At 41.2% G+C, this 15231-nt stretch overlaps 1 protein-coding gene across 3 annotated transcripts in view; it reads right to left on the bottom strand.

Moving 5' to 3' along the window:
• The window catches only part of LOC110534477 (uncharacterized), a 57203-nt gene that overhangs the window by 35078 nt on the left and 6894 nt on the right, over positions 1-15231 (bottom strand). Inside the window, exons 5-6 of one of the 3 annotated variants that reach the window (XM_090187550.1) lie at positions 11838-11952; positions 11524-11687 (exon numbers count right to left, since the gene is read on the bottom strand). In XM_090187550.1, coding sequence (XP_090043676.1) covers positions 11524-11687; positions 11838-11952 — 279 coding nt within the window. Of the gene's footprint in view, positions 1-298; positions 789-11523; positions 11688-11837; positions 11953-15231 lie in introns of those variants that run through there. The other 2 variants (XM_090187548.1, XM_036934465.2) reach the window with 2 other exon arrangements.

Here is a 15231-nt window from a genome sequence, read left to right as displayed (position 1 = left end):
AAAGTTGGCGATTTACTGGCACCTGCAGTTATGGAATTTTTACTCATGAGTAGAATTCATTGGCTAGTCAAAAATACCTGAATGGAATAATGTGATCCTTCCGTAACTCATGAAGTCCCACCCAGTTTACTGCTTCAGAACGGTGAAAGTACTCAATGGCGCTGCTCATGCTAACAAGCTTTTGAGTCCACTATCATTCTCTAGGACCAAGACACAATTGTGGGTAACACATCTGAACACATGCGCAGAGGGGAACGGGGCGATGGGCCCCGCAGCCTCTGCCTTCTGCAAAATGTACCTCTTGCCATTCCTCTGTATCGATCGAGGATCTTGACACTACTGGGACGACGCTCCCGTGCCACCTTCAGTTCCAGCATCTGTAGTTTCCTCCGCAATCCCCGGTTTTCTTTTTGGCTTTGAGACATTTCCAAACGAAACACTGCATAGTCGTCGTCTATGAGTTTACAGACCTCTGCCACGGCTGCATTCGCTAACACCTCCATAATGGAGGCTATTTGAGTGTGAAAAACTACACAGTTAGCCATGTTAGCTAACGTTAACTACGAAGTTAGCCAGCTAGCGTTACCTAGAAAAATAACATCGAGTACTGTCTCCAACGTGAATTAAAGACTCACTGAGTTAAGTATGTGACGCTGTGCAGTTAAACGAGTTTGAGTTCCAGGGTGTTAATAAACGTCCAAATAACAACAAACACGCTAACGTGGAAATTGTTATCACTTAACTTCCCTTTACACAGAAGATAAATGATATTATTGGTTGTCGTCATAGCTCTAAAGGCGTGGTTAAATCCATGCGCACTGTTCTCTGAAATACCGTACTACTTATTACATTACACATCAACAGTCCTATGATCAGTGGTTATGTCCGAATACCAACACAAGCGTACTATATACTTAATTAAACTGCATACTAATTTCGGCATTTGATTTAGTAGAATTCACTCGTCTTTTCCGACCCGTATTTTGGATTTTCACCCTCCAAAAGACTGCTATATACAGTATGTACAAAGTTATAATCCCCTAATGTGTAAATGTGAATATGAATTATGCCCCCATTTCAGATTACTCTGACGTTTTTCTTGCGCTGTACCCAATGATGTATGTTTTTCTTGCGCTGTACCCAATGATTTATGAAAGCTTGCTTGGTAGGTCTAAGTCCTTATTGTGGTTTTACAGATATGTTTTATTTTCACACTTTATTTGAATATTTATGAAATGCACATTGTTATATTTGGTATCACTAATTTGTTTTCCCTCGACTCCAAACCTATTCGATGCGTGGAACGGATGTGGGTGGGGCTGTGTCTACATAAGGGTGCAAATTTAAACAACTCACAAAAGCTCTGAAGGCTGTGAGGGCGACACTTAAAGCTTATTAAAGAGCAGTGTTACTTTCAAGAGCAGTGTGTGGGTTTCTTATTTTTCTCATGTTTGGTATAGCCCTTGGTTCACTCCAGATTTGACTGCCCTTGGCCAGCACAAAAACACCCTGTGGCGTACTGCACTAGCATTGAATAGCCCCCGCGATATTCAACTTTTCAAGGAAGTCAGGAACCAATACACACAGTCAGTTAGGAAAGCTAAGGCTAGCATTTTCAAACAGAAATGTGCATCTTTGCAGCAATAATTCCCAAATGTTTTGGAACACTAAAGTCCATGGAGAATAAGAGTACCTCCTCCCAGCTGTCCACTGCACTGAGGCTATCCCCACCCTGGCCAACAACTCTGCATCCTACAGCAACTGGTCCAAGGCCCGCCCCTTCTCCTTTACCCAAATCCTGACAGCTGATGTTCTGAAAGAGCTGCAAAATCTGGATCCCTACGAATCAGCTGGGCTAGACAATCTGGACCCTCTTTTCCAAAAAGTATCTGTCCGCCATTGTCGCAACCCCTATTAATACTCTGTTCAACCTCTCTTTTGTATCGTCTGAGATTCCTAAAGATTGGAAAGCGGCCGCAGTCATCCCCCTCTTCAAAGGGGGAGACACTCTAGACCCAAACTGTTACAGACCTATATCCATCCTGCCCTGCCTTTTTTAAAGTCTTCGAAAACCAAGTGAACTAACAGATCACCGACCATTTCAAATCCCGCCGTACCTTCTCTGATTTGCAATCTGGTTTCCGAGCTGGTCACGGGTGCACCTCAGCCATGCTCAAGGTTCTTAATCGATATCATAACCGCCATCGATAAGAGACAGTACTGTGCAGCCATCTTCATTGACCTGGACAAGGCTTTCGACTCTGTCAATCACCGTATTCTTATCGGCAGACTCAACGGCCTTGGTTTCTCTAATGACTGCTTCGCCTGGTTCACTAACTATTTCTCAGATAGAGTTCAGTGTGTCAAATCGGAGGGCCTGTTGTCCGGACCTCTTGCAGCCTCTATGGGGGTGCCACAGGGTTCAATTCTCGGGCCGACTCTTTTCTCTGTATATATCAATGATGTCGCTCTTGCTGTGGGTGATTCTTTGATCCACCTCTACGCAGACAACACCATTCTGTACATCTGGCACTGACGCTGTGTTATTAACAAACCTCAAAACAAGCTTCAACGTCATACAACACTCCTTCCGTGGCCTCCAACTGCTCTTAAAGGCTAGTAAAATTAAATGCATGCTCTTCAACTGATCGCTGCCCGCACCCGCCCGCCCGACTAGCATCACTACTCTGGAAGGTTCTGACCTAGAATATGTGGACAACTATAAATACCTAGGTGTCTGGCTAGACTATATAAACTCCTTCCAGACTCACATTAAGCACTATTGGCCTATTTATTGCCATACCTCCTTACTTCATTTGCACACACTGTTTACAGATTTTTCTATTGTGTTATTGACTGTACGTTTGTTTATCCCAAGTGTAACTCTGTGTTGTGGTTTTTGTCGCACTGCTTTGCTTTATCTTGGCCAGGTTGCAGATGGAAATGTGAACTTGTTTTCAACTGGCCTACCTGGTTAAATAAAGGTGAAATAAAAGTATGCTTACAGTGCTTTCGGAAAGTATTCAGACCCCTTCACTTTTTCCGCATTTTGTTATGTTACAGCCTTATACATTTGTATACATTTTCACCTTTACATAAATATTCATACCCTTTACTCAGTACTTTATTGGTGGACCTTTGGCTGCGATTACAGCCTCAAGTCTTCTTAGGTATGCATTAAGCTTGGCCCACCATTTTTGGGGAGTTTCTCCCATTTTTCTCTGCAGATCCTCTCAATTTCTGTCAGGTTTGAAGGGGAGCGTCGCTGCACAGCTATTTTCAGGTCTCTCCAGAGATGTTCGATCGGGTTCAAGTCCGGGCCCCTGAAGGACATTCAGAGACTTGTCCCGAAGCCACTCATGCATTTTTTTGGCTGTTGACCTCTTGGAAGGTAAACCTTCGCCCAGTCTGAGGTCCTGAGTGCGCTGGAGCAGGTTTTTGTCAAGGATATCTCTGTATTTTGCTCCGTTCATCTTTCAGCTGATCCTGAAAAACAACCCCACAGCATGATGCTGCCACCACAATGCTTCACTGTAGGGGTGGTGCCAGGTTTCCTCCAGATGTGACACTTGGCATTCAGGCCAAAGAGTTCAATCAGGCCAAAGAGTTTCATCAGACCAGAGAATCTTGTGTCTGAGAGTCCTTTAGGTGGCCGGGGTAGGCCGTCATTGGGGACCTTCAATGCTTTTGGTACCCTTCCCCAGATCTGTGCCTTGACACAATCTTGTCCCGGAGCTCTATGGACAATTCCTATAACCTCATGGCTTGGTTTTTGCTCTGGCATCCACACTGTCACACTGGGAGCTTTATATAGACAGGTGTGTGCCTTTCCAAATCATGTCCAATCAATTGAATTTACCACAGGTGGACTCCAATCAAATTGTAGAAAAATAGTAAGGATGATCAATGGAAACAGGATGCACCTGAGCTCAATTTCGAGTCTCATTGCAAAGGGTCTGAATACTATGTTTTGAAGAATAAAATAAAAAAACATTTCTAAAAACCTGTTTTTGCCTTGTCATTATGGGGAATTGTGTGTAGATTGAGTTTAAAAAAAAAATGTAATCAATTTTAGAATAAGGCTGTAACAAAATGAGGAAAAAGGGGAGGGGTCTGAATATTTTCCGAATGCACTGTATAACTTTAGATGGAGCTGAATTTGTCTATGATCTTCAAAGCATTTGGGAGGGATTGAGATACATTGTCTAGATTAAGTAAGATATCATTGGCATATATATTTAGAGATATTGGTGTAATTTCATTTGATTGTCAAATTGCCTGGGCCAAGGGCTCCATAGAAGAAAATAGCAGAGGTGAGATGGGATCACCTTGTCTGCTACTTCTAGCTTTTCTGAACGGAACAGAGCAGATATTGCCTGTTATTACTATGGCTGAGGGATTGGTATATAGTATTTTAATCATATTAATGAAATTGGACCCAAGTCCCATATGTTCCAAAACCGACCCAAGATATGACCATTCTATTCTATCAAAAGCTTTTTCTGTGTCGAAAATAGAACTGCCCAAGAAGCTTTGCTTTCTGATAAAGCATTTAAGATATGTGATGGATGACGGCGGTTATCTGAGTATAATAGTTTTTTTTAAAACCTGCTTTGGTCCGGATGTATCAATTTGGGTAAGAAAGTTGAGACTGTATGACAAAATTGTTTGTCTGTGTGTATCAAAGATCGTGGCGATGGTAAGAACATTTGGTGACGTCCTTACCTTTTTTTTCCAATAAAAGCTCAATTAGCGTTGCATTTACATCCCTTCCAAATGACCCATTGTGAACGGCTGTGTTAATCATTTCAAGTAACAGTGGACCTAATTGGTTACAAAATTAATAGACCTCAGGAGGAATACCGTCCCAACCAGGTGATTTGCCTTTCTTCATGTTATCCAATGCCCTTTTGAGTTCATGGAGAGAGATTTTTTTATTTTGCCTTTACTTAACTAGGCAAGTAAGATAATAACAAATTCTTATTTAGAATGACGGCCTACCCCGGCCATCTGACTTTGTTAGGTCAGCGCCTAGTCACAGAAAAACACAGCCATTTTCCAGCCAAAGAGAGGAGTCACAATAAGCAGAAATAGAGAAAATTAATCACTAACCTTTGATGATATTCATCAGATGGCACTCATACGACTTCATGTTACACAATACATGTATGTTTTGTTTGATAAAGTTCATATTTATATCCAAAAATCTCAGTTTACATTGGCGCGTTATGTTCAGTAATGTTTTGCCTCCAAAACATCCAGTGATTTTGCAGAGAGCCACATCAATTTACAGATATACTCATCATAAATGTTGATGAAAATGCAAGTGCTATGCATGGATTTAAAGATATACTACTCCTTAATGCAACCGCTGTGTCAGATTTCAAAAAAGCTTTACAGCGAATGCACACCATGGAATAATCTGAGTACATCGCTCAGCGACCAAAACAAGCCATACAGATACCCGCCATGTTGTGTAGTCAACAGAAGTCAGAAATAGCATTATAAATATTCACTTACCTTTGATGATCTTCATCGGAATGCACTCCCAGGAATCCCAGGTCCACAATAAATGTTTGTCTTGGTCGATAAAGTCCATAATTTATGTCCAAATGTCTCCTTTTTGTTCGCGCGTTTAGTTCAGAAATCCAAATTCACAAGGCACGAGCACTAGGTCCAGACAAAGTCAAAACAGTTCCATTACAGTTTGTAGAAACATGTCAAACAATGTATAGAATCAATCTTTAGGATGTTTTTATCATAAATCTTTAATGTTTCAACCGGACAATTCCTTTGTCTTTAGAAATGAAAAGGAACAGAGCTCGCTCTCACGGCCGCGCGCCTGACTTAGCTCATGGCATTCTGCCAGACTCCTTAGTCAAACAGCTCGTATTCTCTCCCCCTTCACAGTAGAAGCCTGAAACAAGGTCCTAAAGACTGTTGACATCTAGTGGAAGCCTTAGGAAGTGCAATCGGACCAAATTTACACTATCTTGGATAGGCAAAGACTTAAACCTACCAACCTCAGATTTCCTACTTCCTGGTTGGATTTTTTCTCAGGTTTTTGCCTGCAATATGAGTTCTGTTATACTCACATACATCATTCAAACAGTTTTAGAAACTTCAGAGTGTTCTATCTAAATCGACTTATAATATGCATATCTTCCCTTCTGGGCCTGAGTAGCAGGCAGTTTACTCTGGGCACGCTTTTCATCTGAATGTGATTGTGATGTGATTCTGCCTTCTTGGTCTTCTCCTTTAGCAAGGATGGTGATTTTGAGTTTGAAACGATATGATTACACCCTTAGTTTTGTTTGGGGCTGATGAAAAAGCAGCCAAATGGTTCTCTATTATACGCGTGTCTTTTTGGTGCAGGTGTATTACTTGGAGCATTGCAATATCAATATGTTTTTTTTTTGCTAGGATAGCTGGAACGTTTGATCGAACTATTAAGGACTTTCAAGTTCCATGAGAGAATAGCTAGTGTTGCCATTGTTTTTGTAAAATGTAATTATCTTTTCTACTGATAAGCTCATGGATGTAAAATAAAAAGCAGGCCTCACAGGGAAACCAACCCATTGCCCCCAGTCTCCTCTTCTCCCTAGCCCCCAGCCCTCCCTCCTCGACTGTCCAACTACTGGCTGAACCTTATGTCACCGGCCACTAACAACATTACTCATTCCAGGGTTTTTCTTTAGTTTTACTAGTTTCTACAGTATAGTAGATAATAGTGAAGACATAAAAACTATGAAATAACACATGGAATCATGTGGTAAGCAAAAAAGTGTTAAACAAATCTAAATATGTTTTATATTTGAGATTCTTCAAAGTATCCACCCATTACCTTGATGACAGCATCGCATTCTCTCAACCAGATTCATGAGTCACGAGTCACCTGGAATGCATTTCATTTAAGGTGTGCCTTCTTAACTGTTAATTTGTGGAATTTCTTATTGCGTTTGAGCCAAACAGTTGTGTTGTGACAAGGTAGGGGTGGTATACAGGAGATTGCCCTATTTGATAAAATACCATGTCCATATTATGGCAAGAACAGCTCAAATAAGCAAAGAGAAATGACAGTCCATCATTACTTTAAGACATGAAGGTTAGTCAAACCTGGAACATTTCAAGAACTTTGAATGTTTCTTCAGGTGCAGTCGCAAAACCGTTTAAGCGCTACGATGAAACTCAGAGTTACCTCTGCTGCAGAGGATAAATTCATTAGAGTTACCAGCCTCAGAAATTGCAACCAAAATAAATGCTTTAGAGTTAAAATAAGACATCTCAACATCAACTGTTTAGAGAAGAATGTGTGAATCAGGCCTTCATGGCCGAGTTACTGCAAAGAAACCACTACTAAAGGACACCAATAAGAAGAAGAGACTTGCTTGGGCCAAGGAACACGAGCAATGGACATTAGACCAAATGTCCATTGGAGATGGACCAAATTGGAGATTTCTGGTTCCAACCGCTGTGTCTTTGTGAGAATCAGAGTAGATGAACTGATGTGTGGTTCCCATCGTGAAGCATGGAGGAGGTGGTGTGGGGGTGCTTTTCTAGTGACACTGTCTGATTTATTTAGAATTCAAGACACACAACCAGCATGGCTACCACAGCATTCTGCAGCGATACACCATCCCATCTGGTTTGGGAGGGAGCTGCTGGGATGGTTAACAGTTTGCACCCTGTTGTAAATTACAGGAGACAGGGACTCTATCCCCCTCCAGTATGAACAAAAGGAAGGAATGAAAAATGGTGTGGATGAAATACTGTAACTTGGAAAGTATATCCCCTTTATCTGTCAAGTTTCCATCCAATACATTGTGCATATATGAAAAATTAGGAAAGTATTTTTAAGATATGAATGTGATTTTAGGAGTCAAAAGAGAACTTGCGATCATATCCTTTACAAAAAAGTAGCCACGCCCCGAGTGAGGTCAGAGAGCGTGTCAGACTGATGGAACCATCCGTTTCGACCAGAGTGAATAAAAGAACTGGCTACGAATTAACATTTCAGACCAGAAGATTGCCAGGTTGCAGCTGTGCATGTGGTCTGAATCCTGAACCTTGAATAATCAACACGAGGTGAAGGCGAGAAGCTGATCTCCCAGACAGTCACTTGTACGGCTGATTAGCTGTCCTAAGTCAGATAGAGAAAAGCGAATAGAAGTGGGACCATCCTACTCTTCAAACCATCCCATCTTACTAAGAATCTCAAATCACTGTATTCTCCTATCATCACCAATGGGAACCGTCGACATGGCTGGCTATCTTCCAGAGTGAACAACAGTAGAAGAGACGGGTCCAGATCCTTTCGGACTATCAGAGCCTTACAAGCGTGCCGCTGAAAGGCCAACCCACATCCTGGTTCCAACAGAGATAAATGGCGGTCAAGGGCACTCACACGTAAATACATTCATGATTTCTTATTCCAAACGGGCGGCGGTTCGTGTGCAAAGTATACGCTTAATGTCAGAATAGTTCTAAAATGTAACAATGATAAGTGTCCCACGCCCCCATCTCTGTAACAAGCTGTCATATTGTTATCAGTCATCTAGGGACCTGTTTCCATCGTATTATGTTTCTAGTCAATAATCTACACCTTGTGTGTTTATCCTGTTAATATTTAGTTAGCTAGTAAATAAATAATTAAACCAATTTGTGTAGTACTGAAGCATGAGTAAGGCTGGGTTTTTTGCAGATGCATGAGGTTACGACTGTTAAGAATGACATAAGAGGTTATGATTTAATAAGTTGACTGTTTATGGATGTGATAGGTACAGTGCCTTGCGATAGTATTCGGCCCACTTGAACTTTGCAGCCTTTTGCCACATTTCAGGCTTCAAACATAAAGATATAAAACTGTATTTTTTTGTGAAGAATCAACAACAAGTGGGACACAATCATGAAGTGGAACGACATTCATTGGATATTTCAAACTTTTTTAACAAATCAAAAACTGAAAAATTGGGCGTGCAAAATTATTCAGCCCCCTTAAGTTAATACTTTGTAGCGCCACCTTTTGCTGCGATTACAGCTGTAAGTCGCTTGGGGTATGTCTCTATCAGTTTTGCACATCGAGAGACTGACATTTTTTCCCATTCCTCCTTGCAAAACAGCTCGAGCTCAGTGAGGTTGGATGGAGAGCATTTGTGAACAGCAGTTTTCAGTTCTTTCCACAGATTCTCAATTGGATTCAGGTCTGGACTTTGACTTGGCCATTCTAACACCTGGATATGTTTATTTTTTAACCATTCCATTGTAGATTTTGCTTTATGTTTTGGATCATTGTCTTGTTGGAAGACAAATCTCCGTCCCAGTCTCAGGTCTTTTGCAGACTCCATCAGATTTTCTTCCAGAATGGTCCTGTATTTGGCTCCATCCATCTTCCCATCAATTTTAACCATCTTCCCTGTCCCTGCTGAAGAAAAGCAGGCCCAAACCATGATGCTGCCACCACCATGTTTGACAGTGGGGATGGTGTGTTCAGCTGTGTTGCTTTTACGCCAAACATAACGTTTTGCATTGTTGCCAAAAAGTTCAATTTTGGTTTCATCTGACCAGAGCACCTTCTTCCACGTGTTTGGTGTGTCTCCCAGGTGGCTTGTGGCAAACTTTAAACGACACTTTTTATGGATATCTTTAAGAAATGGCTTTCTTCTTGCCACTCTTCCATAAAGGCCAGATTTGTGCAATATTGTTGTCCTATGGACAGAGTCTCCCACCTCAGCTGTAGATCTCTGCAGTTCATCCAGAGTGATCATGGGCCTCTTGGCTGCATCTCTGATCAGTCTTCTCCTTGTATGAGCTGAAAGTTTAGAGGGACGGCCAGGTCTTGGTAGATTTGCAGTGGTCTGATACTCCTTCTATTTCAATATTATCGCTTGCACAGTGCTCCTTGGGATGTTTAAAGCTTGGGAAATCTTTTTGTATCCAAATCCGGCTTTAAACTTCTTCACAACAGTATCTCGGACCTGCCTGGTGTGTTCCTTGTTCTTCATGATGCTCTCTGCGCTTTTAACGGACCTCTGAGACTATCACAGTGCAGGTGCATTTATACGGAGACTTGATTACACACAGGTGGATTGTATTTATCATCATTAGTCATTTAGGTCAACATTGGATCATTCAGAGATCCTCACTGAACTTCTGGAGAGAGTTTGCTGCACTGAAGGTAAAGGGGCTGAATAATTCTGCACGCCCAATTTTTCAGTTTTTGAATTGTTAAAAAAGTTTGAAATATCCAGTAAATGTCATTCCACTTCATGATTGTGTCCCACTTGTTGTTGATTCTTCACAAAAAAATACAGTTTTATATCTTTATGTTTGAAGCCTGAAATGTGGCAAAAGGTCGCAAAGTTCAAGGGGGCCGAATACTTTCGCAAGGCACTGTATATACAGTTGAAGTCGGACATTTACACACATCTTAGCCAAATACATTTAAACTCAGTTTTTCACAATTCCTGACATTTAATCCTATTAAAAATGCCCTGTTTTAGGTCAGTCAGGATCACCACTTTATTTTAAGAATGTGAAAAGTCAGAATAATAGTGGAGTGATTTATTTCAGCTTTTATTTCTTTCATCACATTCCCAGTGGGTCAGAAGTTGACATACACTCAATTAGTATTTGGTAGCATTGCCTTTAAATTGTTTAACTTGGGTCAAACTGTTTGGTTAGCCTTCCACAAGCTTCCCACAATAAGTTGGGTGAATTTTGGCCCATTCCTCCTGACAGAGCTGGTGTAACTGAGTCAGGTTTGTAGGCCTCCTTGCTCGCACACGCTTTTTCAGTTCTGCCCACAAATGTTCTCTGGGATTTAGGTCAGGGATTTGTGAGGGCCACTCCAATACCTTGACTTTGTTGTCCTTAAGCCATTTTGCCACAACTTTGGAAGTATGCTTGGGGTGATTGTCCATTTGGAAGACCATTTTGCGACCAAGCTTTAACTAACTGATGTTGCTTCAATATATCCACATAATGTTCCTCCCTCATGATGTGCACCAGTCCCTCCTGCAGCAAAGCATCCCCACAAAATGACGGTGCCACCCCCGTGCTTCACAGTTGGGATGGTGTTCTTCAGCTTGCAAGCCTCCCCCTTTTTCCTCCAAGCATAATGATGGTCATTATGGCCAAACAGTTATATTATTGTTTCATCAGACCAGAGGACATTTCTCCATAAAGTACGATCTTTGTCCCCACATGCAGTTGCAAACCGTAGTCCGGCTTTTTTATGGTGGTTTTGGAGCAGTGTCTTCTTCCTTGCTGAGCGACCTTTCAGGTTATGTCGATATAGGAACTTTTGTACCTGTTTCCTTCAGCATCTTCACAAGGTCCTTTGCTGTTGTTCTAGGATTGATTTGCACTTTTCGCACTGAAGTACGATCAACTCTAAGAGACAGAATGCATCTCCTTCCTGAGCGGTATGATGGCTGCATGGTCCCATGGTGTTTATACTTGCATACTATTGTTCGTCCTGGTCGCAGCCAATCTGTTGTCATGGAGACTAAATCCGGATTTTATTTTGTGTTCGACTGTTCGTTTCCGGTTGTGGATAACAGTGTTGTTCCCCAGCCCAGAGTTGAGGACGCTGTCCCATCCACTGATGTCATCACCTGGGACATTGGCTGCACTGGTCTGGGAATCCAAGATGGCCACCCAGTGTCCTTTGTTAGCCTCCAGCCAACCACCTGCAGGAAGAGGTTACAAAATAGAGTTTAAAAAATATGGCAAAGGAAACTCTACATATGGAGTTCTATGGGCAAAATAATAGCCAGGCGCATCACTATTCCCATTGAAGATATTATACTGTATGTAGGTTATATGTATTTCTCTTTTATCTTTCTCCCCCATCTTTAGTCCACTCAGCAGGTCAATGCTCTCTGGTCCATCTTCTATTGTCTCCTGTTTGACTATCAGCAGATCAGGCTTCCCATCCTCCATGTCTACTGACTGCAGTAGTAAAGGTTGGCTTTAGTTGGCACTATTTGGGTTGGGCGTATCATTGAAAGGCATGTATGCAGACAAAACTTATGTATTTGGATCCCCATCAGTTTTTGCAGAAGCAGCAGCAACTCTTCCTGGGGTCCACAAAAAACACAAAGGAAGACAAGTAACAAAACACTTATACAGTGATAGACAAGGACAGTCACACAAATGTAAAATTCGATATACAAACAATACAACAAAAAAATGGTGTGTCTGTATGTTTGTCGCCACTGTCCACACCGGTCAATGAGATGCTTGAGTAATTGGAGGTGGGAGTACCATGCGATTATGGCTCCGTATAATACTGCGGATTGCCGTGAATTCGTTTTGCACTTGGACTGAAGAGACCTGTGGTGGCATGCCTTGTGGGGTATGTATAGGTGTGTGAGCTGAATGTTATTTGATTATGCAATCTGGAATTTTCATCACAGTAATATTCTCTCTCGTCAACCCTTTAGGGCTCCCGAGTGGCGCAGCGGTCTAAGGCATTGCATCTCAGTGCTAGAGGCGTCACTACAGACCCTGGTCCGATCCCGGGCTGTATCACAACCGGCCGTGATCGGGAGTCTCATAGGGACGGCGCACAATTGGCCCATTGTCATCCGGGTTGGGAGGGTTTGGCCGTCATTGTAAATAAGAATTTGTTCTTAATTGACTTATATAACATTTTCAAAAATAAAACCCTCAACCATGAAAGACTGGCATGCATGTTGTTGACGTTAGTTCTGTACGTGCAGTTAAGGGAGAGGTGTGCTGCTCTGTTTTGAGCCAGCTGCAGCTTTGCTAGGTCTTTCTTTGCTGCACTTGACCATTTTACCAGACAGTAATCAGAACCTTAACAGTTGATTTTTACAGTACAGTTGATTTGTGTCAAAAACACAAATCTCCCCATCTTCACAACAACTCTGTCATTATGACTTGACCATAAGAGTGTCCGGAAGTAATTTAGCCATTCATTGTAGTCATAGCGATCTGTAGAGTTGCTATTTACGCAAGTTTTCATGTGTCAATTAACTTGTGACATTCCTGGATTACTCATTATACCAATATAGTCAGATTTAATCAAGAAATGCAATAGTCAGTTGAAAAAATGTTGAGTATAATATAATAATATCTTGCTGTGTTGGCAAAATCACTACATATCCCATCGAGCCGAGCGGGGGGAGGCTGCCCGTTGTCACAGTTCCAAGACCAGTCAGAAACGTCCAGCTGATGATGATGATGCCGGTTGATCTCAAAACTGAACTTGCATCCATGTTAAGTAGCAATGATATCCTTTACCATCGTGCTGTTTTGTCACTCTTGTTGTGTTGTGTTGTCACTCTCAATGGATCATTAGAAAATGGTGAATCGTTGAAAGTCATTGCTATTGCAAAGCTCTTAATATTAAAGATGTAGTTTAAGTATAACTCTGACTTGTGGGATAAGTTTGTCTCTCCTAATTTGATAATACAGAAATAAACCACCACACTATTCAACAAAACAATACATCATTTAAGTTTTTCCCCAGCTAATTTCTTAGTTACATGATTGTATCACTAGCAAAGGAGTTTTAAAGTTGAGGGTGTAGTATTTATGAAGTTTGGCATAGTTCAGCTAGCCAGCTAATCTAGCCCACTGAGGTATAAGAACGGTTTAGCCAGGGATAACGAGCTCGGGCCTAGTGCGCATGTTCACCATCTGGGCCCACATGCACACTAGGCTAATTAAGGAGACAGATTGTAGTTTGTATGCCCTGGTTAGTCATTGAAATGATTGGCAATATCGAAAGGTTTTGTTATAAATGACTCATCAAAATGAACGATGGAGAAGAATTTGGGATTTCTGCCCTTGATATCATTTAAGGTACTCAAGTTTTTTCCCATTGCGTTTCATGTAATTTATCTAGGTTTGGTAACAATTTCATTTTTTGTTAATATATATATTATCTACATTTACAGTATGTCAACCAATCATCTGAGGAGCCTGACTTTTTTTGCCACCTTTTTTGCATAATTTATTTGAACTAGTGTTGTCACTATACCAACATTTTACAAACGATACATTACCAGGCCAAGTATCGCAATACCATGGTGGGGAAGGAAAAAAAAAATGGGTGGCTTAGCATCCTGTGCATCGGTTCACATTTTTCAAAAATATCTCAAAACATGTCACTGAAATTCATAATTCAATACAACACATTGAACTTAACCTCACAGTGTATAATAGACTACCGCATAGAATGGCTGATTTGCTCATATTTGCTCATATTTGCAAAGGCCTACCTGTGATTTAGCTGGAGGAATGGGAGGAAGGAATACACTGTACATACAGAGGAACAGACGCACAGGAAGAGCGGACAGAGAGAAGCAGGTGAGTGAGGGCTGGTAGGGGAGGAGGCTGGCTGATGTGATATGCCCATGAAAGTGAAGTGGACATTATTGGAACTGCTTATACAAGACACTGTATGCAATAATAGTGTTTCACATGATTTTTTTAATGACTGTGTCATCTCTGTACCCCACACAGGGTCCCTCAGTCAAGCAGTGAATTTCAAACAGATTCAACCACAAAGACCAGGGAGATATTCCAATGCCTCACAAAGAACCTGTTGATAGATGGGTATAAATTTAAAAAAAGCAAACATTGAATATCCCTTTGAGCATGGAGAAGTTATTAATTACACTTTAGACAGTGTATCAATACACCCAGTCACTACAAGATACATATGTTCTTCCTAACTCAGTTGCCGGAGAAGAAGGAAACGACTCAGGTATGTAACCACGAGGCCAATGGTGACTTTAAAACAACAACATTGTAGTTACTCCACAATAGTAACCTAATTTACAGTGAAAAGAAAGAAGCATGTACAGAATAAAAATATTCCAAAACATGCATCCTGTTTGAAACAAAGCACTAAATAAATACTCTTAGAGGACTTATCCAGAAAGACGCACAGCTATAATCTCTGCCAAAAGTGCTTCTACAAAGTATTGACTCAGGGGTGTGAATAGTTCTGTAAATGAGTTACTTCCGTATTTCATCTTCAATACATTTGCAAAAAATGTCTAAAAACATGTTTTCTTTTTGTCATTATGGGAGAGTGTGTGTACATGGGTGAGAAAAAAAATGATTTAATCCATTTTGAATTCAGGGTGTAACAACAAAATGTGGAATAGGTCAATAGGTATTAATACTGTCTGGAGGCACTGTAATTAATATGGGCTATCCTTAGCCCTTTCCTGGGTAGCTTAGCTGAGATGG

This window comes from Oncorhynchus mykiss, chromosome 10 (assembly GCF_057628025.1).
Source record: "Oncorhynchus mykiss isolate SJ-2025 chromosome 10, ASM5762802v1, whole genome shotgun sequence".
Classification (NCBI taxonomy): Eukaryota; Metazoa; Chordata; class Actinopteri; order Salmoniformes; family Salmonidae; genus Oncorhynchus; species Oncorhynchus mykiss.
Note: the sequence above shows the minus strand (reverse complement) of the source record. Positions and strands in the feature narration are given on the sequence as shown.